General features: G+C 44.4%; 1 protein-coding gene and 1 pseudogene across 2 annotated transcripts; both read right to left on the reverse strand.

The window, feature by feature from the left end:
* Positions 1-2,697: 2,697 nt before the first annotated feature.
* On the reverse strand, positions 2,698-23,764 carry LOC147611125 (dicarboxylate transporter 2.1, chloroplastic-like). 2 transcript variants are annotated; one of them, XM_086785787.1, is made up of 4 exons: positions 23,581-23,764; positions 4,110-4,423; positions 3,582-4,030; positions 2,698-2,926 (listed from the first exon to the last, which is right to left on the reverse strand). In XM_086785787.1, exons 1-4 carry the CDS (start codon positions 23,635-23,637, stop codon positions 2,811-2,813), a joined length of 936 nt encoding a protein of 311 aa, XP_086641913.1. In that variant the 5' UTR covers positions 23,638-23,764; the 3' UTR covers positions 2,698-2,810. The 2 variants fall into 2 exon arrangements, with proteins under 2 accessions (XP_086641913.1, XP_086641912.1); XM_086785786.1 differs by lacking the exon at positions 23,581-23,764 and adding an exon at positions 22,314-23,389.
* On the reverse strand, positions 10,263-14,362 carry LOC147611126 (uncharacterized; annotated as a pseudogene).
* Positions 23,765-24,219: the final 455 nt, after the last annotated feature.

Below are 24,219 nucleotides of genomic sequence, written 5' to 3' on the forward strand. Positions count from 1 at the left end.
ACCACACAGAATCCACCTTCACCTTGTGTACTCCTCAAAGACCTACTTTAGTAAAGCTATGATTAATCCATGGTTAAAAAGGTTAATGAATTGATTAATGGATTCATAGTAGTCCTAATCCAATCCTATTAAAGGCCACAAACAGACTTTTATTCTTTTATTGCCCTATCTACTAAAAATCATCACTCCAAGTTGACCCATTCTCTGTAGTGCAAACAATTAATTGCCTCTTCTAATCAAGTGATTAATGCTCATCATTGAGGTGATTTTGGACCATTGGGGGATCAATCATACCGTTGGGGACCTACTATAGCCTCCCAAAGTTTCATCTTGAGAAAGGCCCTTGATTTTTCCCTCCGACGGCTCTCTAGAATTTAGGGTATTTTTTGCATAGTTAACAAAACATTCTTTCACTAATATCTTGATTAGTGCTAATGATCTACGATTTTTTTGGGCATTTTATGATTGGATCTGCATATTTAGATGTTATTGAACCTCTGTAAAGCATCAAATCAAAATTTCCCCTTGATTTGAGTGATCAATTTGTTAATCCAAAACAAGGTATAAATCTACGTAAGCATTGTTTGGAACAATGGGATTTATGAGCTTGTATGCATCATGTAAATCATTGATCGTGCTCATTAATCAGTTAGACAAGGACAAGACACTAGTCATGGATAAGAGTAAGACTCCCTTACGGATATTTGTTACATTATCTTTTGAAAGGGATGAGCATCATCATCATGTAAGGCTTTATGAATACATTGAGAAAATGTTTTATCTATGCCTACATGGATTTCATAACACAATGAAATTAAGGATGAAGATTAGGAGCTACATGAAGAAGATCAAGAGCTATATCGACAAAATCAAGATTAAAAAGAAAGCACCTTTGAGCAAGGAAGAAGAAGCCTCATCCGGGGCCATCTACATTAAAGACAACCAAGGTTCTTGAGCCTACTTATAGTCAGCCCTCTATCTTAAGTGAAATGTAATCATAACTAGATGTCTAGCATCTGTCATCGTCTCTCACATTGTAAACCACCATGAGTAAGACCTACGGACACTTGGATGGTTATCATAACCAACATTGTAAATAGTAGCTAGAGCTAGCATTGCTATCATAGTAGCCGTGGATATTTTATTGAGGGAGGGTGTTGAAATAATACATCAAAATATTATACATGTGACATTGGGAATATGGGCATATGGTTCATAGGTCTTATAGCCATCATATGTTTAGTAGACTATGGTCAAAGGAGGATCTAAATCATCATATTTTAGGCGCCTTCTATAAGTGGAGAAGGATCTTACTTTCCCTTAAAACTAGACAAAATGGGTGCTCACTTCAAGAGTTTAGGGTTTTGCTTAAGGACCTAATTACTTTTACTCCAGCCTATATAAGAGGCTCACATCTAATGGAAGAGTACAACACTCTCACTTTCTCATCATCTTGCTATGATTATGTTGCTCATTACTCTAATCTTATGTAATTAGGTTAATCTCATTTTGCTTAGCTTAATGTTGCCTTCACCCATGACCTTCATCATCATGTTTGATCCACCATGAAAACCAACATGTAGCATGTAGCGATGCTAAAGACTTAAGCAAAAAACAGCTTGGACTTGTGCACATGTTTGTGGAAGGTCAAAGTCACCTTAAGGCACAAAGTAGAGACATGTGCTACTCATATAGCCAAATAGATACTCAATTTGAGCGGGTGTGTTGCAAAGGGAGCTAGCAAGTGATGCCACTGGCACTGACAGTGGAAAACACACGATTTTTTCCCAAAAGCTTGAGGGGATGTAGTCGGGTTAGAGGCTACACCACACACACACACAGCCCTACGGTGTTAGGAATCGAACCCACGACCTCTTAGGTAGGGTGGGTTGTGATGAGTTAACTAAGCCACTCTTGGTGGCGAACACACATAAATCTTGAGCCACTCCCACTGACGAACACACAAGATTTAGAGAGTTGCATGCACAACACGTGGCAGCATGCACAAGAGGAAAGATAGTACAAGAGGGCAAACTCAAAGAATTTTACAGAAGCTAAGCATGGGCTTGGAAGGGCTATGGGCAAGTTTTCATGCATTAAAAATTGGTTGGAGAGAGAGAGAGAGAGAGAGAGAGAGAGAGAGAGAGAGTAAAAGAAGATCCAAAAAGAAATCATCCACATTGTGTGGTTGCAAGATCTTGGCACATAGGGTTTGCTAAATAAAGTAAAAAAAACGACAAAATCAATAGCTTGCATGAAAATTGGCCCTATATTGCCTAACATCCATCTAGGGCTCAAATTTGAAGGCCACTCCTAACCTTCAATTTGAAGGCCATAAACTAGGTTGACCTTCAAAATATATATGTTTACATGTCCAAAATTTAGAGAGATTTTTTAATTAGTTGCCTCCTTTGGCTTTCTTTTGTAACCCTAGCCTGGGTTTAGACACCATTTGGTCTCCACACTCGCTCCCCCCCCCCCCCCCCCCCCGGTCTCCACACGGTAGACACCATTAGATCACATATGGAGTGTCCCTTGGTACAATATTATTTTGACCATACTTCATGAAGTCTCTCTCCTATCTTACAAGATTCTAGAGTGACTTGAAGTCACAAGCCACCATAACTATCACGGCACTTGCTAAAATCTTGTGCTGGCAAAAGTGGAAAAATTGAAGATAATTTAAGCCTAGAGTGGAAAATTTATGCAACCCCATGGGATGTCTATATATATATAAATTGCCTTATTTTACAAGAACCTTCTTTGTAAATATACACTTTGACACTTAGCAATCATTTCTTTGCACGGGATCAATAGAGACCTAAGAACTTCCACCAACCGAGGCCGACCGCAGCCCACAAAAGGCAGTTCAAAATTCCACAAATGAACCCTGTTCGAAAAATTTCCGGAAGCTCCACATAGCCAGCTGCATGTGGACAGTCATCATCAGCACGACAATCAAATGCTGCTCTCATGACACATAACCTGTAGCTGTGAATTCAGAAGCATGTATGTGCACATGTAATGCTAGAAGCACGTATGTATGTATGTGCGACTGTGACCGAAGAAGCATGTGGGTGCACATGTATGTGCAGCTTTGAATCAAAACGCACGTATGTGCACACATTTATGCAGCCGCAAATAGAGAGGCATGTAAGTGATCCTGCAAATCATGAAGCATGTGTATGTATGTTCAGCCACATGTCAAGAAGCATGTAAAGTATGTATGTGCAGCGGCGAATGAAGAAGCATGTTTAGTATTTATGCACATGTATGTGCATCTGCAATTGAGAGGCATGTATGTGCAGCGACAAAGCAAGAAGCATGTACGTGTAGCCACAACACGAAGCATGTATGTGCAACCGCAAATTAAGAAGCATGTATGTGCAGCCCCCAAGCAAGAAACATGTACTTGCAGTCATGAATCAAGAAGCATGTATGTGCAGCCCCCAAGCAAGAAACATGTACGTGCAGCAGCGAATCAAGAAGCATGTATGTGCAACTACGGATCAAGACGCATGTATGTGTAGCCGTGAATCATTAAGCATGTATGCACAGCCGTGAATTGAGAAGCATGTTACCTCCATAGTACACAGCAGCCTGTCCACTACTGTAGTGAGTAAGGGCGCCAAAAAGACTCGTGTTGTACGCCAAGGCAAGGGCTGCAAGTACACCGGGCACCCCGGCCACAATGTGCATTGCTAAGAATGCCGAATAGAGTGCCCCAACATGACCAGTCTGACTGGCAAAAAGGTAGTGGATCAAGAAATAGGATGCTTGGAGAATGCCAAAAGCTGCTGGCCAGCTTAAAGAGAGAGAGATGAGAATCTTGGCAACACAGTCTGACAACCAGTGCACTATGCCAAGACTGGTGAGCTGGCTAGCCATGCCCACGAGCACTGCAAACCAGGCTAGAGTGTCCCATGCTGACTTCTCATTTAAGCAATCATCCCAGTTCAAAACACCCAGCAACAGCAGGATAGATAGCCCAAGCATTGCAGTCACGACACTTGTGATACCTATTTGGTCCCTGCAAGAACATACAGGTTCCAATGGCTTTACTTCAATCAGCAGCAAGAGTAAGCAAGGATTAGAGACTAAAAAATTACCCAAATATCCAGAGTGTAACCGCAAACAGCATTGTAGCAATCATAACCCATTCATTTAGTGTCATTGGCCCCATCTCTTGCAACTTCTTTGCAGCAATAGCTGGTGCTTCTGGTGTATCTTTGATCTCAGGAGGCGAAATTTTGTATAAGATGAGGGGAGTTGCTAGCAAAGCAACAATACCTGGGACACTTGCAGCTTGAAACCATTGTACCCATGGATTTGTAAACACCACTCCCAACTCTTCAGCTAATTTCAAACACAGGAGATTCTGGGCTGCTGCAGTTAAAAAAAGGGCACTTGAATGCCCTGCAGCCTGTCGAAACACACATAAACACACTTTCAAATTCCAAATAATGGAAATTCTCTCACTTTCCAAACATGCGTTGTAAGACTACTGCTAGATGTAAGTGTTTAACAGAGGAAATGACAGCTGAAGACCAAAAAAACACGCAACAAAAGCACGCAAGTAATCTACTACTAATCTCTATATTAATGCCGAAAGGTTACCAATTGATGGAGCCCAAGTTGATGGGTAAAGCTTACTTCTGATGTACCTGGACAAAAAAAAAAAAAAAAGGTGGACACCTCGATCAGGCAGTCGTACGCTTCGAATGCCTCGTACGCCTCGAACGCCTCTAATCGTAACAACTATGACCTAAATGCACCTACAGATGTCCGGCACCTAGTCGCAAACCAAATACTCACATCACCTGACATCATTCCAGAGGGAGACTCACAATTCGGATTGGCACTGCTTCATTTGCAGGACAATGCACACCTGACCTTGGATGCATAGAGTGGAACCTTGGTTGACTTGTCCCGGGCTGGGCTCACATGGGACCAGTTTTCCACTCCAGGTCCTGCACCTTCTTGTTCAAAAGTATACGTGGCCATCAGTCTGTGGGTAAAATGCACTGGAAAAATTCAATTTAGTGCCAAAGTTATCAAAGAATGCCCTCCAAAAATGACTGGTAAACTTGGCATCTCGGTTTGACACTATGGTCCTAGGAATCGGGTACCAATGCCGAATGAACAAATGGCCAACATCTTTGGCGGCCACATTGGCCCTGCATGGGATAAGCATAACAGATTTGCTAAATCTATCAACAATAGTCAAGCACTTAGTATTATGCTTACCTTGATTGGGAGGCAGATTCGTGACAAAGTCCATCGATATATCTTGAAAAGGTCCTTCGAGAATCGGTAAAGGCTGTAACAACCCTATCTCCTTCCCACGAAGAGCTTTCACTTTCTGACAAATGTCACACTGTTACACGTGCAAACACATCTCGTCTCATTCTTGGCTACTAATGCTGCCCTTCTAACTTCTCCAAAGTCAAGTTCATGCCCTGATAACCACCAATGATGGCGTCATGGAAATCATGGAGAAGCGCTGTCCTAAACGACTTCATGACACAAAGTTGACGTTTGTAAAAAAACCAACCATCGCGTATCAAAAAGTGGCATGGTCCTGTGGCATCCAATGCTTGTTCCCACTGTGTACCGAATTCCTCGGAATCCGCGTACGTGTGCTTCATGTCATCTAGCCCCGTACTAGCGAGGTCGAGTCTAGTGGTCTGAATCAATGTCACATGTCCCTTCCTGCTCAAAGCATCAGCCACTGGGTTGGCCTTTCTTGGAAGGTACTCGATCATACGACCAAATTATTGGAAGATTTACCTCTAGCGATGCTGTCAGTCACTCCACTGTGCACTTGACACTGTCTGAATTCAGTGTAATGCCTGATGGTCACTGCGAACCTCCAATTCACGGCCATAGAGGAAACGTTTCCAATGTTTCAGGGCCTGACTAACATCGAGGAGTTCCTCGCAAACCGAGTAATTCTTTTCTGCGAGCAATAACTTACAACACATGTAAGCTATTGGATGGCCATTCTATCGTAATACACCACCTATTGCGATGCCCGAGGAGTCATTCAAATCCGCTGCCTTCTAGTCTTGACGCCCTTTAGCAGATCGGTGAGATCTGCCAAGAGGTCAGAAAACTTGTCTATGTGGGTAGAGTATGCCTGGCATATACCCACAAAGGATCTAATGTCAAAAGTAGTATGTGGTACTTCCCAACTGTCACGTGCGCCCTACACTAGGAGTACACAGTGACACACTGGCATAATCATCAGTGCACATTTGTACAAAAGTAGAACCTTTTGTACGCCGTGACCCCATTGTGAGCCCTGAGTCCAAGGACGGTTAGGCACGAGCTACGTAGGTCAATCTTTGAGCATACAGGTCAGTCAGATGTCAGTCTTCTTAACCCACTTGGAGAAAGCATCATTCAGAAGCATGCAGTTGTCAACCTTAGCATTAGATGCATGTTGGCATGTTTAGGTTCATTCACATAGAAGGGGCCAGCCCTAAGGCCAGCCCCAAGGCAGCCCCAACTTGGGCTAGCCTTTGCAGAAGGCATCCAAGCCTTTGCCAAGAAGTCGGCAAATCCCCTTGGTAGCTTTTGTGCCCAGTCGGCCAGCAGCCAACTAGCCCGACCAACATAATGTGGGCAGCCAACAGGTATAGCAGCACCCGACTAGGCATTAAATGCTGCCGACTAGCATTATCCAGTCGTGGGAAACTTTTACAGTAGCCTATTGATAGTTACAGTCAGTCGTGGGATTTTTCATTAGCCGACAGCCCTCTAAGGCAGCCGACTGCAGTCGAGAGGCAGTATATAAACATGGCCTCAGTCCCGCACAAAAACCATTCAGGTATTCAGCAAAGTACAGAAAGTTTGCAGCATCCTATCAACTCCAGGCAACAAGGAAGCTCCTCTTCACATTCAGCCAGCATATGTGCAGTCTGACAGCTATCTAGACTTGCATCAGTGGCCAAAAGAGTCTTCAGCAACCGAGCCTCGGACTAGGTGGATACTCAGCCGACGTACTATCTTCCTCGTCCTTGTGTTGGGCATTCATATCATTTGTACTCAGCATTGTATAGCATTTCTCCAAAGAATAATATAAGCAAATACTCTTGCTTGCAAGGGGGGCCCTTCAATGGGTATTGGGACCCAATACTGTGTCGTCTTCTACATTCTCATTCTCTAGCGGCATTCCAGGCAATGAAGAAAGTTGCCTCTAAGTCACTAGTTTTGAAGTTGGCATCATGGGATGATCCTTTCGAGGTGATTACCATGCCAATAACCTTGCCATTGGAGCTGTTTTACAGCAAGATCGTAGGCCCGTGGCTTATTATGGCCGCAAATTGAACAACGCCGAGAAGAATTATTCGGTGTATGACAAAGAGCTCTTGGAGGTGATGACTGCTCTTAAGCATTGGAAGCACTTCCTTTACAGGAGCGACTTCATAGTTAAGACAGATCACCAGGCACTTAAATGGTTGCAAACCATGCCCAGTGCCCAATGGAGTGACAGGCAGTCCAGGTGGAGTCAATTGTTCCAACAATTTGGGGGAATGATTGAATACGTCTCGAGCAAATATACCCCATTGCCGATGCTCTTAGTCGAAAGGGCACTATTTAGACATTGCAGGAGTCCACTGTGCTAGAAATTAAAGGCAAAGACTTAGACAGTATAAAGGCACAATATCCGGATTCGAAAGAGTTCAGGACTCAATATCAGTTGGCCCTCAGTTCTAAACCAGGCCACTACAATATACGGGATGGTTGGTTGTTTTTCAAGAACCGTCTTTGTGTACTCAAAGAAAAGCGCCAAGTCTTTCTCTACGATGCCCATGATTCTCTTGTTGGGAGTCATATAGGGGTATGAACAATACCTTGGAGAAATTAGAGAGGTCATTCTATTGGCCTAAGATGCAACGGGATGTCTACCAACATGTCCAATCATGCCAGATATGTCAAAAAGTGAAAGTTCTTCATACCAAACCAGCAGGGTTGCTTCAGCCTTTGCCTATTCTTGAGGGACCCTTTCACGACATCAGTATGGGCTTCATAGGCTCTCTTCCCACCTCAACTAGATCTAGAAACACAGTGTATGACAATTGTTGATAGATTCAGTAAGTTCTGCATGCTCATTCCATGCAAGCAGACAGCCACAGCCGAGGACATAGCTCGCTTGTTCATTCGGTTTTGATACCCCATTGGTGGTTTTCCACGAACTATCACATCAAATAGAGATTCCAAATTTACATCCCATTTTTTGAGAGCATTGTTTGACAATTTTGGAACTAAGTTGCAGTTGTCCAGCGCATTCCATTCTCAAACATATGGCCAAACAAAAATTTACAATCAATTGGCCTTTGACGTTCTTAAATCATACTGCCATGACCAACAGTCGAAATGGGAACAATATCTTCCTTTGGTTCAGGCAATCCTAAACGATACTCACTCATCGAGTATTGGTAGGACACCATATGAGACACCATTCGATCGCCAGTTCTCATCTCTTTTGACAAGACAAGTGTCACCATCTCTTGCGGCCAATAGAACCACCGAGACATTCTCGGAAATCATGGAGTCACTTAAGGAGCGCTTGCCAAGGCTCAGGAAGCATATACCCGACAAGCCAACAAATCCAGGCGAGATGTCAACTTTAAGGAAGGGGATTGGGTATATCTCCGCATTATGAAACAATGGCTAAAGCAGTTGTCCCAAACTATCATTCCAAAGTTTCGGCCCATTTCCAGCCATTCAAAAGTTGAGTGATGTCTCTTTAAAGTTAACACTGCCGAAAAGTTCAACTATGCACAATGTCTTTCATGTCTGTTGGTTGAAGCCATATGTAGGTCCAGCATTGCAGGATATATTTGACAAGCAACAACTAGATATGATAGACGAAGCTGAAGTCATAGAGCCAGAGTAGATTCTCCTCCACAGATGGAAGCATGGTTCTGGTCGAAGAATCCGACAGTTCTATATGAAGTTCAAAGACCGTAGAACCCATGAAGCAGTTTGGCTGAATGAAGAGTTCTTTCAGGAGTACCCCTAGTTGTTGGCGGACTAGTTGGAAGCCCTGAACCTGCCGCCAAGTTAAGCATGAGGAAATGTCATGTGCACCCTGCACTAGGGTTACAGGGTGACACACTGGCATAATCATTAATGCAGCATTTGTATAGAAGTAGACCTTTCTAGGATTATTTGTCATACGCCATGACCCCATTGTGAGCCCTCAGTACACAGACAGTCAGGCATGAGCTACGAAGGTCAGTCTCTGAGCCTTACAGGTCAATCAGATGTCAGTCCTCTTAACCCACTTGGAGAAAGCATCATTCAGAACAATGTAGTTGTCAACCTTAGCATTAGATGCACGTAGGCATGTTTACGTTCATTCACATAGAAGGGGCCAGCCCTAAGGCCAGCCCCAACGCAGCCCCAACTTGGGCTAGCCTTTGCAAAAGGCATCCAAGCCTTTGCCAAGCAGTCGGCAAATCCCCTTGATGGCTTTTGTGCCCAGTTGGCCAGCAACCAAGGCCAGCCCGACCAGCATAATGTGGGCGGCTGACAGGTATATCAGCACCCAACCAGGCATTGCCGACTGGCATTATCCAGTCATGGGAAACTTTTACAGCAGTCGACTAATAATTACAGTCAGTCGTGGGATTTTTCATCAGCCGACAACCCTCTAAGCAGTAAATAAACATGGCCTCAGTCCCACACAAAAAACCATTCAGGTATTCAGCAAAGTACAGAAAGTTTGCAGCATCCTACGAACTCCAGGTAACAAGGAAGCTCCTCTTCACATTCAGCCAGCATATGTTCAGTCCTACAGCTATCTGGACTTGCATCAGTGGCTAGAAGAGTCTTCAGCAGAGCCTCGGACTAGGTGGATACTCAGCCAACGTACAATCTTTTTTTTTTCAACAAAAAGATCCTTCCATTAGTTATCAACAGAACTCCCCAGTGGGCTACAAACTCCCGATCAAGCGGGATCACAGTATAGACAAAGGGAGGCTCTCCCACACCCACACGCAGACTCTCTGAAGCTATCTCAAGTATGAGGTAGTGGGGGGAATAGCCACACGGGTGGCCTATAGCTCCAGCGCACAATGCCCTGCTGCTCACTAAAGAACGGGCCGCTCTTCCATAGTCGAAGGAAGGCAAGCTTGTGAAGGATCATGGAGTCTGAAGTCCCCTGAAGTCTGTCAAACTAACCTCGAAGTGTGTGGATAAGCTCCAGCCAAAAGTCCCGAACAGTCTCAGTTGGTGGAATGACCCTCTGCTCAATGCAGCAGCTGGACTGGCATGTCTCGCTGAGCTAGCAAAATATGTCTGCCAAGCCGTGCCGAATATTGAAAGAACGGCGTGGGCAGTCTCTCTGCCGAGGCAAAAGGGTCTCTCCACTGCCACTCGCCTGGGTCCCATTGTAAACGGGCCAGTGGCCGGGCCTCCCATGCCCAAAGGCACCACTCCGAGTCAACAGTGATGGCCTCTCGGTCTGGGTCAACATGCCAAAGTCTGCCACAAGCTCCTACTACTCGGATCCGCTGAAAGATGCAGTCAACCACAAGCTCCAACTCAGTCATGACTCTGTGAAGTCGTCCACCCTCACCCACCTCAAAGAACAATGTGCAATCCCCAGAGCAACCTCTCACTGCAATGAGTATCTCCAAACGCGTGAATGCCCCCATCCAGGTGGGTGGAGTCTGAATCCTGGGCTGTAACCAAGTCTCTGGCACTGCTGCCTCAATATCACTAATCATCTACGGAACACCCCTCAAACCTGCAAGCCTTAAACTCTGCTGCTCCTCAGGAAGCTACCGAAACTGTATCCAATCACCAAGGCACTGAGCAGGTCCAGCAGTCACAGCTCCCCAAGAGACATGCGGTCTGGATCCAACCATGTAGCCTCTACCTGTCCGAACCTGTGGATTCCAAACCAGGGGCTGTCTCATGATCTCCTCAGTGCAAGAGGGAGGAATCTGGATCAAAGCAGGGCGTAGCTGCTCCCATGTCCTCAACAAACTGCATGCAAATCTGTCCTCACTCCTCCGCGGGTAACCAACTCTGCGCATTTCTGTGAAAATCCATCGGGCCTCCTGTAGCTGGAGTGCATCTACCAAGTCTTGTAAGAGGAGCTCCTTCCAAGGCTCAACGCCTGGTAAGAGTCCTCGAACAATAAGCTTGCCCAAAAGCGCTCGGCTCTGGCAAGCTGGGTCCACAATCCCTAGACCTCCCTGTGCTGTCCAGCCGACGCACGATCTTCCTCGTCCTTGTGTTGGGCATTCATATCACTTGTACTCAGCATTGTACAACCTTTCTCCAAAGAATAATATAAACAAATACTCCTGCTTTTGAAAGAGGGGCCCTTCAGTGGGTATTGGGACCCAATATTGTGTCCTCTTCTACATTCTCGTTCTCTTCTCTCTCTACTCTATAAAGTTGATGCTAAAGATTCTCACCACATAAAGGTATAAAGAAGGCCATGTTGTGCGTTATCATGATCAAGCTCGCCGCATGTAACACCAATTGACAATCTCGCCCACCTTGGCCAGATCAAGTCAGATGCCCTCGGCACTAATAATGTATCCAAGGTAGTGAACTTTGAACAAATAAAATTTTGACTTCTTCTCATTGACGTAGAGCTCGTTGCTTTCCAACAACTTCAAGACTTTCTCCACATCAATGTCATGCTGCTCAACGGTAGCTGAAAATACTAGTATGTCGTCCAGAAAAATGAACACACACTTTCCTATTAAGTCCCTGAACACAAGCATCATCATGCGGTTGAATGTGGCTGGGGCATTGTCAAGCCAAAAGGCATGACCACAAATTCATAGCGAGCCCGTTAAGTACGGAAGGCTGTCTTGGGGATGTCCCACTCAACAATTCTCACCTAGTGGCACCCACTCTTCAAGTCCAATTTCGAGAACACCTTGGCCCCATTCAGCCTCTTGAGAATATAATCTATTCGAGGCATCCAGAACTTGCTCTTGATAGTCAGTTTATTGATTCCACGATAATCGACACACAATCGAGAAGACCCATCCTTCTTCTTGACAAATAGCATCACTGCTGCAAATGGCGATACACTGGGATGTATGAAGCATGATTGCAACAATTCGTGGAGTTCGCGTTCCAACTCCCACTCCATTGCCTTGGAAAGGCGGTATGGAAGCTTGCTCGGGGAATCCAACTCCCCAGCCTAGAGGTCTATTCTGTGGTCCTCTGGTCTAGATGGGGGGAGCTGGGGAGAGATTGTCCCAAAGAAAAATCTTCTAGAACTTGTCATGGAGAACCTGGTACCTCTCTGAAGCATTGGCCACCGTCTGGCCAGTTTGGATGTAAATCATCGCACACTGTGCGTCTTTTCTAATTTCTCGTTTAGCGTGTAATGGCTTATGAGAGGAAAGTTCGGGATTCCTAACTCACACTTAATGGGTCACTAGGGCTTTGGATACATCCGACTAATATCGAAAGCGTGACTATCCCAATCAATATCTGGCTGGAACTTGTGAAACCACTAAATTTCCAAAATTATGTCTGCTCCTACAAGAGGGACAACCATAAAATCACACACAAACTCTATGCCCTGAATGACTAACTTAGTACTTTGAGCTTCAAACTTGATGCTCGTCGTCATGCATATGCTAAATCCCTCAACTTTCTTGTCCGCCAAAGTCAAGACGAAACGGGCTCGCTGAGAAGCATGTTCCGTGACCACGTCCTCCATGATGCCGCTGTCAAACAAGACGACGACTCTCTGGCCACCTATGTAGCCAAAGGTCTTGAGCAATTCGTTGCGCTCATTCTCCTGGTCATGGGAACCCTTCTACTTATCTTTGAGCTCCTGGGGCTAACGATTGCACCAACTGAAGCACTCAGATCAGAAGAACTAGAGACTGCCGTTGGAGTCTATGTGGGAACACGGCTCACCACAGAAGCCGTGGAGGCTGGGGTGGTTGTCTATGGAATGGTAGTCTTCTTAGGGTACTCCCTAGAAGTGTGTTCTTTTGTATGACAAAAGAAGCACCTACCCTCATTGTACTGAGCTATCTCCTCAGCGCTCAATTTACCACCAGAGCTCTGTCCTAGGGAAGACCCTGTCTAGTTTTGGCCCTTTCCCTCCGAGGCAATTGCCTTGGGAGTTGCAAGCTAGAAAGTCTTGGGCTTTCCGTCATTGTGCTTCATTTCAACACTCTGCATAAGCGAGAGTGCGCCTTCGAAGGTGGTTGGCCTAAACATACGCACCTTCCATTGGATTTACGGGCGTCTTTATCTTTTTAGATGATATCCTTATCTTCTCAAGGACTGCAGAGCAGCATGAGCGAGATGTGGCAAAACTTTTACAACTCTTGCACAACAATGAGTTGTTTATCAATGACAAAAAAGTGGGTTTGGAGTATTAGAAATACATTACTTGGGATACATCAATAGCTCATTAGGTATTAGCCTCGATTCTAAAAAGATGCAAGTCATCTTCAGTTGAGATATTCCCAAGACAACCCAAGAAATCCACTCGTTTGTTGGTCTCTGTCACGCCTACAGTAACCCTATGAACAAGTTTTCTGACCTCGCAACACCTCTCAGACTTGCTTAAGGACATGAAGTCTTACCGCCAAAAAGTGTTCGCGTTATGGGCAAGGCTTTAGAGGCATTCCAAGCATTGAAGAAAGTTACCTCTGAGTCACCAGTCTTAAAGTTGGCATCATGGGATGATCCTTTCGAGGTGATTACCAATGCTAGTAACCTAGCCATTGGAGCTGTTCTACAGCAAGATATTAGGCCACTGGCTTATTATAGCTACAAGTTGAACGCAGCTAAAAAGAATTATTCGATATATAACAAAGAGCTATTGGGAGTGATGACAGTGTTTAAGCATTGGAAACATTTCCTATACGGGAGATATTTCACAGTTAAGACAGATCATCAGGCGCTTAAATGGTTGCAAACCATGCCCAATGCCCAATTTAGTGACAAGCAATCCAAATGGAGTCAATTGTTCCAACAATTTGGAGGAATGATTGAATACGTCCCTGATAATAATAACCTTGTTGCCAATACTCTAAATCGTGAAGCCACAATTCAAACTTTGCAAGAGTCCACCTTGCTAGAAATTCAAGGAAAGGACTTGGAAAGCATTAAGACACACAATGCAAATTCGGAAGAATTCGAGAATGAGCATCAATGGGCCCTCAGTTCAGAACCATGAAGGCATAGAATGCAGATTCGAAAGAATTCGGGACTCAATATCAATGGGCCCTCATTTCAAAACCATGCTACTACAATATACAGGATGGTTGGTTATTTTTCAAGAACCACCTGTGTGTATTCAAAGAAAAGCGTCGAGTACTCCTCCATGATGCCCATGATTCTCTTGTCGGAGGTCATAGATGATAGAGGTATCAACAGTACACTAGAGAAGTTAGAACGATCATTTTACTGGCCCAAAATGCGACAGGATGTCTACCACCACGTCCAAACATGCTAGATATGTCAAAAAGTGAATGTTCCACATACAAAACAGGCAATGTTATTTTAGTCTTTGCCTATTCCAAAGGGACCTTTTCACAACATTAGTATGGACTTCGTAGACCCTCTTGTCACATCATTTGCATCTAGAAACACACAGTGCATGACTATTGTGGACAGATTCGGTAAGTTCTGCATGCTCATTCCATGCAAGCAGACAGCCACAGCCGAGAACATAGCTCGCTTGTTCATTCCATTTTGATATCCCATTGGTGGTTTGCCACGATCAATCACATGAGACAGAGATCCGAAGTTCACGTCCCATTTTTAGAGAACATTGTTTCACAACTTTGGGACTAAGTTACAGCTGTCCAGTGCACTCCATCTACAGATGGAATATAGAGATGGCCAAACAGAGATATATAATCAATTGGCCTTTGTTGTTCTTAAATCATACTGCCATGATCAACCGTCCAAATGGAAACAATATCCTCCATTGGTACAGGCAATTGTAACATGCGGAAGCTTCAGGGGAAGATCGGTAACTTCAATGCTCAAAAATCAGCACACTTTTCATGACGAAAATAACACACAAAAACTGAATATAGATGTGCAAAAAATAGAGAGAGAGAGAGAGAGAGAGAGAGAGAGAGGGAGAAGAGGACACTGTATTGGGTCCCGAATACCCTCTGTAGGGCCCCCACCATGGATGGTGTATTTGCTTTTATTAGAATGATGCAAATCTGAAAATAAAAGACTAAACCTGAACCTTCTTAGCTGAGGAGAATCCTCTGTCCTTGACCTTCAATTCTTCACCCTTTGCGTTAGCTTCTCCTTGGCTGTCTTGGCCCTTGAGTTAGCTTCAACACTTTGTGAATTATGAGATAGATAAACCCTGAATGATACTTACTCATCTAGCATTGGCCAAACGCCATATTAGAGAACATTTGGTCACCGGTTCTCATCTCTTTTGACAAGAAAGGTATCACCATCCCTAGAGGCCAACAAGACTACCGAAACATTTTCGGAAATCATTGAGTCAGTTAAGGATCACCTTGCCAAAGCTTAGGAAGCTTATACCTGCCAAGCGAACAAATCCAGAAGAGATGTTAATTTTAAGGAAGGAGATTGGGTATATCTTTGGACCATAACCGGGAAATTCGAAAGGGGACGTCACCTGCGTGCATGAAACTCATAAAAACCCCCGATTTAAGTTTCTCTAAAAAATAAACTATATCCCTTTCTAAGCATACGAGCCCCAATTATGAAATTCAAGTATCCCCTATGAAAGGTTTAAAAATCAAATAGCCGATATTAATGTTATACATGTGACAAGTTACAGCCCATGTAAGTAGCATGGATGTAAGTGCTAGATGCACAAAGACCTACATGTACTCTCCAAAAAATATTCCATGTGTGGTTAGCTTTAAAGAGTAGTAAACTAATCAAGTTTTCAACCTAGACCCACTAGATCACATATTGTAAACTACAAGAAGAAACGAAACTCCTACTTTCATTCTCTCTCTCTCTCTCTCCCTCCCCCTCCCCTCCCCGCGCCACCATAAATCCCCCTCACCCCTTAACTTATAAGCTTAAGCCTCCCTCACCCCTTAACTTATAAGCTTAAGCCCCCCTTCCAAATACCCCCCTCCCTTACACACACATAATACCATAAGATATGGCTTGTAAATCCTCCAGGAGATCGGTTCAGGGCTTCTAAGTAGTCTGCCAATAATTGGGGGTATTCCTGAAAGAACTTTTTATTCAACCATACCACTTCATGGGTTCCTAAACTTCGTATTGAATTATCTGATTCTTCGACCAGAACCATGCTTCCATCTGTGTAAGAGTTGTTCTGACTCTATGACTTCTGCTTCGTCGATCATATTTGGGTACTGCTCTTGTGATACATCCCGCAATGCTGGACCTACATATGGCTTCAACCAAGAAAGATGAAAGACATTGTGCATTGTCCAACTTTCCAGCAACTTTAACTTCAAAGAGACATCATTTAACCTCTAAAAGATTAGAAAAGGGCTGAAACTATGGAATGAAAGCTTGGAACAACGCTTGTCCAATTGCTTTAGCCCCCTTTGCTAAACTTGATGACAGGATTCCAATCTCTGTTCTTAGATGACTGTCATCATCCCATTGTTTATTCACGGAGTCCCAACCTGTCATCCTTCCCTTCCTAGCAACCTTTTCACTCAAAACCCTGCCCGGTCTCCAAATCTTTAATCCACTAACTCTGATGAGGATCTGTGCATCTGTTCCATCCTATCCCTGAACACTTTCTCTGATCTTCTTTCCTGAGTATTGAGTTTGGCACTCTGAGTCCACCCCTTGGAGGATCATCCTCCCTTGGAACCATTGCATGATAACCTTTCCTAGCGTGCCCCAAGTGGCACCCGACTCATAGGACTGCCATTCCCCTTGGGTCTTGTGGAACACAACCAACCAACCTCCTAGGGATTTCTTCCATGTCTTCTGTTCCTTTCCTTGGGCCTCATACCTGTGCACTTTCCTGTATTTTGGACCTGTGCACCTTCATCTGGGAGCATAGTTGCAAGCATTCTTTGCATTCGTGCATTCGCATTCGAGAATGCCGAGTTTGCAAAAGAATGCATCGAGGGTGGATGCATTCGCATTCGTGGCGGGTGAAAATTTTATTTTTTTGGGCATAAATAGAATGTTCAAAGTCAATGCTTGAAAACACAATGAAAAACTTGAAAGCTTGAAACTTAAAAGATGTTAGAATTTAGAACTTAAGACTCAAGACTCAAGAGTGCTGGAAATGTACTCAATACTCATATTATCACATAAAGAGTGAAGTACATAAGTTAGAGTACTAGACTGTAGTCCCAAGGCAAAGAGCCCAACACACTAAAAGTGAAGTGTGCTCACACGGGGAAAAAACCCTTGTCCAGCCAAGGTAAAAAGTGCCCGTGTGTGAGAGGTCATGTACATGGTGAATCATGATCATTCATCATCTTCCTCTTCAGAGGAAGAAGATGAAGTAGCATCCTCATTTGTCTCAACAATATCAGCTTCAGCCTGCTCAGTACCAACTGCATCCATGTCCTTTTCTTCCTCATCCTCCATAGACTCACAAGCCTCTTGTGAAGAAACAAGTCTCTCATCATCAAAGTTTTAAAAAATTGTAAGTGTTAAAAAAATTGCAGGCAAAGTTTGCAAAGGGATGCAAACTGCAAACGTTTGCAAACGTTTGCAAAGCCTTGCATTCGAGAATGTTTGCAACTATGTCTGGGAGACTGAATTTAAAGGTAGAAACACCTAGTCTAGTCCTATTCTAGTGACCCAATCCCAAGGAGGATTGAATGGTCAAAACAATGAGCAACAAATGCTTTTTATAGGCCTTGGGAAGTCCTAGTGGACTGGCTGACTGCTGGTCAGCCAGGTCGTGGACAAATTCAAATGGCATTGCTGCAGCCGATAGGTGTCTTCTCATACATGCGATGGCCGACAACACCCCTTGCCCACCACCAGTCATTCCCTTGCCAATATCAGCAACATATGCTCCAAACTCAGGTTCTGATTTGTGTCTTCATCTTGTTGCCTCTTCAGGGTATAGCTTTGAGGATAGCCTGCACATGTCTTGCACATGACGCACCTGCCATGACTTCTTGCACCATACCAGTTATCACACTAATGACTTCTACTTTCCTCACTTCGTTCGTAAACCACTTTCTACGAAGGGATCTCTACCAGATGCATTGAAGAGAATCGGAACTTGCTCATGGCTAACAAAGTCCACCTTTCTGGTGGCTCCATTAATTCTCCTAAAACACATGATGTCAAATAGAGTTATACATTGTTGTTGCCCAGAGTTATTGTCTAGTCTTTTCTTGTTGCTGGCTCATACCAAGCTATTATGCAGTCTTCATCATTTGGTAATATATATGTCAATTGTGTATTTCTACAAAGTTCAATGTTACACACTTGAGGTAAGTAAATCTAGGAAGCTCCCAATCGCCTCTTAGTTGTAACTTCTTGTTAGGTAGATAAAAGGGCTAGTGCCTTGTTGAATAATGCCAACTCCAACCCCTCCACATAGCACTGGATATCCTCCACTGCCAGGCATCAAGCTGATTCTCATCCTACTCCTGCAACAACTGAACTCCCAAGTGCTACAGACTCTTACGTCATCTAGGTGGATGGCGACTTGGTTGTATCCACTAAACCCATCCATAAAGTTGTACAAGGCATGCCCGGAAACATCCTCTAAAACCCGATCCATGAAGGAAAGGGGGATTTCATCTTTGATAGTTGCTTTGTTGAGAGACTGGAAGTCCACACAGACACGGATCTTGTTGGTTTTCTTCTTGGGCGAGATCACCATGGGGGAAAGCCATTCAGAGTGTTCCACTGGGGAGAAGATTTGGGCGTCCTCCATCTTTTCCAGCTCCACCTTGACAGTCTCTCCGTACTTTGGGTTGAGCTTGTAGGTGTGCCCATGCAAACGAGTCAAGTGCCCTCGTGGAGAAGAATGGTGTGGACACCACTAGCGGCTAGAACACCTTCTAAGTCCTTGTATGTCTAGGCGAAGACATCCTTATAAGATCAGAACAAGGCAGCAGCTTGGTCAAGGAGGGCGGGGTGGTCCCATAGCCAAGAGGCGGGCGAAGACATCCTTGTAAGATCAAAAGAAGGTAGCAGCTTGGTCAAGGAATGCGGGGTGGTCCCATAGCCAAGAGGCTAACAAGATGGGGCAAGGCTCCTCGAAAGTGCCAAGATTGAATTCCTAGACAGGATCTTGGCAAGATGGAAGGTTGAGCGGTTCCCCTCTGGCTCTGTTGCTTTGGAGAGGAGAGTTTGGGTTGTGAGCTAGCTGGTGGTGAATTGGGAAGGTGCCGTAGTGATCTTCCATCTAAGACTTAGTACACTCCCCTACTGGAAAAGTTGGTGTGTCCTCAGACACCTTGGGTGGGGCTTCCTGCTGAGTCAGTGGATTAGTGGTCGGAGTTATTGTTGGGAGCTTTTTAGCATTATGGGAGAGAGATTTGACCATCTTGCATCCTCTATGGCACCCCTTGACTGGTACTCCGAGGCTTAATGCCTCATACTGCTCAGAGGAATGGGCGGTGTAGTCGTTTGGTACCTCCGTGATGTCCACCATGTAGGATGTCAAGCCTTCCGCTACCTAGAGCCAGTCAAGGAGTTCCAACTCATCAGCATGGGAAACAAGGCCTTCGTCTTTTGTGGGCCAAGAAGTGGGCATCAGAGAGTTGGGAGAAGAAATGGGGGCTAATGTGGCACCACAGATCCCTTGGTCCAGACCTTCCTCCAATTTGAGCTCATGTGGGCCATGCTCTTGAGGAATCCACAATCAATCGGAACCCCAATCATGCAGAACACCTGTACTTCTAAGCCATGGATGACCGAGTAATGAGTAAGCCCCTCTCACTTCAGGAAGCTGGATCACCACAAAGTCGAATAAGAATGGAATCCCCTGGATTACTACAGTGACATCTTCTACTAGGCCGATAGGTGTCACCTCCCATTGGTCAACCATCTGAACATAGAAATTGGCTGGCCATGTCACCTTGAGACCTACTGCATGGAGTGTGAATTCCGGCATGAGGTTCACACCAGAGCCACCATCAACAATTGACCCAAAAAGTGAGGTACCATGAATCTCCACAAAGAGGCAGGGGCTCCAGTAGTCTGTAAGGGAGGGATTGGTATGGCTAATACCCATGCAACCGGTAACACCGGAGGGAAGGGGAAACCCACCATACTACCCACCACTAAAATTGGTGGTCATACCATTGAGTTTCTCCAATAGTGTACTGAGACATTGTCGGGCACTAGGGCTAATCCGGAGAAGATCAAAGAGGTTCATTGACATGGTATTTCCCTTGAGTAGATCCTCCAAGGAGAAAGGTGTAAGCTGTGGTTTGGAATGTGGAAGAGAGGGGGTAGGTGGTTTGTCCGACATGGAAGGTTGGTTGTGGAGGTCCTTGAAGGCCTGCAAGAAGGACTGGTCACTGTTCTATGACTGTGCAGGCGACTGGCAGAGCTTTTGGAGTCTCTTAAACTCCATCTTCAACCAGTTCATGTACAAAGACGTAGATGACAGTGCCAACAGGGTCTACAAAATTCTTCCAGGTGTAGATGACATTGCTGGCATGGTCCTGCCAGCATGTTGTTGCATCGCCATGCAAAGAAATGTTATGCAGATTTCCAGCAGATTCAAACAAAAATGCCCCTGTATGGAGCACCTATTTGAGCGGTTAACCTCGTATCACTCAATTGGAGCTCCATAGAGAGGTTGCAGGTATGATGCTCACACACCTTATTCACAGAGAACCCTCTATACTATATAGAGGGTACGGAGAACACGGCCATTGGTAAGCAGCAGCTCCCATGGTTAGCTTGGTCTTCATCAATGCATTTGGCTTTCCGGAAGGAGACGGATGTTGGTATGCCCAAGCATCTAGACAGATGACAACACAGATCCTCTCCACAGACACGTTACCACCATTTCAGTACCAGGGGCAGTGCATGCAGTACACAGCCAGAAACTGAATAGAATATCAGAGATGGCATCTAGCACATATACATCCACAGGACATGGATACAACTCAAGATCCCCATTGCCCCCGAGATGAGCCTATACGGAGATCAGCTCCCTCTGCTTCAGGCACATGGTTTATCTGAATGACGGGATTCTTGGTAACTCGACTACACATTGACTTCAGATCTCCATGGCTCACATTAGAGTGTCACCACCCAGACTACACATAGAAATTGGGAGAGATACTGCACTCACACCAAATAATTGAGAGCTGCCAGTACATTAAACTTGTGAAATTAATGACCTTGAGACTCACGGGAGCTCGCTATCCTTCGATGCCCAGCATATTATACAACAAAATCAGAGGCCACTTCCAATGCCGTTTTGGAGAGAGGTTTGGGTTTCTCCAATGGGACATAGTATATGAGCACCAAAGACGTGTCACATTATTCAAGCACAAAATACGACTTCTAAAACAATCTGCTTCAAGAAAAGTGGATGGTAACAACCAAAACACTGCCAACAACAATTACAAGATTCATGAGAGACAAGAAAGGAGAGTCAGACTCCACTTACATAGTGCTAAGATAGTTCATCAGGAACATGGGCCAACACCAAGATAGGGAGGCACAGGAGCACTCAAGAAGAGCATGACTCAGGAAAGGATGAGAGACAAGAAAGGATGAGGAAACCGGAGTCAGACTCTGCTTACATAGTGCTAACATAGTTCATCAGGAACATTCGCCGACACCAAGATAGGGAGGCACAGGAGCACTCAAGGATTCATCATCACAATCTCTAGACAGCTAGCTGCATCTAAGTCCCCCTGGAACAAAGCCCACAAACCAAGGATCTCTAGGAATCAGAAGCATGTTCCTTAGACAGGAGGAGAGTTCAACACACAAACCATCAAAAGTCTCTATTTGCTCAGCCTTGTAAGCAGGGATGTTCTAACATCATCTTTTGGACAGAGAACACACTGAGCATTGTTTGCCGTCGTGGATGTGGCGGTCATGTAGCCAACACTGAGCATTTTTTGCCCTGGATGTAGCGGTCATGTAGCCAACACTAAGCATTGTTTTCCCTGGATGTAGCGGTCATGTAGACAACACTAAGCATTGTTTGCAGAGCTGTGCAGAGGCCATTCAAGATGCTGAGGATGTATGTAGTTGCACCCAATATCACTTCAAGAGCAATGGCATGGATGTCTTGGGACCTCAGATGTCTATACACAAAGACATAGATATCTTCTTATTCCATTTCTCACGCTTTAAAAAATTTTAATTAAAAAATATATATATATGGAGATAGGAAGAGACAGCACCTGAAACTGACATTGAATCAGATATGAACCAAGCTTCTTTGAGGAAGGATCATTTGGCTTGCTACCAGCTGACAAGGACAGAGACTGGATCACAGGCAAAAACACACCGCCAGCACGTGCAGTCGTGCTGGGCATAGCTGGAGCGATCAGTGCCTCACTGACAGTCAGCCCATAAGAAAGCCCTAGAGTACTTCCACCCATCATTTTAACAAAGAGGGTAGCAATGCGGTCACCAAGGCCGGTCTTCACAAACCCTCTAGCAAAAAAGAAGGAGATGACAATGAGCCAGATGACTTCATTGGTGAAGGCACTGAATGCAGCTAAGAAGGGCAAGGTGCCTGTGACAACGGTGAGGGTGAGGGCCAAAAACGCCCAGGCGCCCACAGGCAAGGGGCCGAGGATGAGGCCTGTGATTGTTGTGAGAAAAATAGCCAGTAGCTGCCATGCCTGGAAGGTGAGAGCAGCTGGCTTGGGAAGGCAAAACATAACAATGATGCCAATGCCGATGGAGATGGCAAGGGGCAAGGGTTTGGCCCCCTGCCAAGTGACAGGGGTATCTGTTTGCTTCTGTTCCTCCGTGATCACATCTCTTTGCTTGTCTTGAGAGCACCATAGCACAGAGGGATTCACATGCTTGTTGGTATAATGTCGAGGGGCCACACTGTGGTTGAACAAACTGTGAGAAGATATGAGATGGGTGTATGCAGTATTTGGGATGAAACATGACTTGGGTATGGATGAAGCATGAGAGAGCGAGGTATAAGAGGGGTAGAGAACCCTGTATGGTTTCAACAGGAGCCCCTCCATTGAAAGGAATCTCTACACCTTGTACAGCCACACAAACTTATGTATATACTGAGAGCTTTAGAATCTCGGCCACCCAATTACAATCCAGAATTTCAAACTAGTGAGTGGTGGGCTCTTCATAGAACGCAACTTCAATGCCTGCATGATAACATGGCTGCTAAATGACAAGTTCAGTGTGGAAATGAGAAGCTTCGAAGTTCATGCATATACGTTCTTACGCTTATGATGCACACACGACAGCTCCTACCCATTCCTTGACACGTGTCGCCCGTTGGGTGGGTGCACCCCTTTAACACACACACAACCAAACACCAAAGGAGCTGTTCACCCCTGAGCCATTATCTCCCACCAAAGGCCCACCAGTGGCATGATTCCACTAGTGGGATTTTGGTTCTCGCTTTAAAACACGAGCAAAAAAAAGAAAAAGACAAGAATTCAAAATTTAAAATATTTATTGTACCAAAACGGGAAGGAGCCATTGGTTGACGGTCACGAAAAGCTGCAGACTTCTGAACATGATGGCGGGCCTTCAGCAACTCCAACACGGTGGTATATCTAGGTGACCGTTTCTGGTGGTGTTACATTTGCCATCGGAGGGCATCTGAAGTTTTCTTTTTCCCTGGTGTGAATTGTGTGGAGGGCAACCAACTGCCCTCCAGCCTCCCACTTGCCCAATGGCATGAACAGGCCCATGATATGTGTGTGTATGTGTATATACATACATGAATATACACACACAAACACACAAATATATCTACACACAGACATATATATGTACGTACGTATGTATATATATATACACACATATATATATATACACACACACATACATACACATATATATATATATATATATATGTATGTATATGTATATATGTATATACATATACATATACATATATAAATATGTATATATATATATACATATACATATATATATATGTATATGTATATATATATATACATATTTATATATGTATATGTATATGTATATACATATATACATATATACATACATATATATATATATACATACATATATATATATATACATACATACATACACATATATATATGTATGTATGTATGTATATACATA

The sequence above is a fragment of the Cibotium barometz genome, chromosome 48, assembly GCF_041138505.1.
Source record: "Cibotium barometz isolate CiBa-2024 chromosome 48, ASM4113850v1, whole genome shotgun sequence".
In the NCBI taxonomy this organism is placed as follows: domain Eukaryota; kingdom Viridiplantae; phylum Streptophyta; class Polypodiopsida; order Cyatheales; family Cibotiaceae; genus Cibotium; species Cibotium barometz.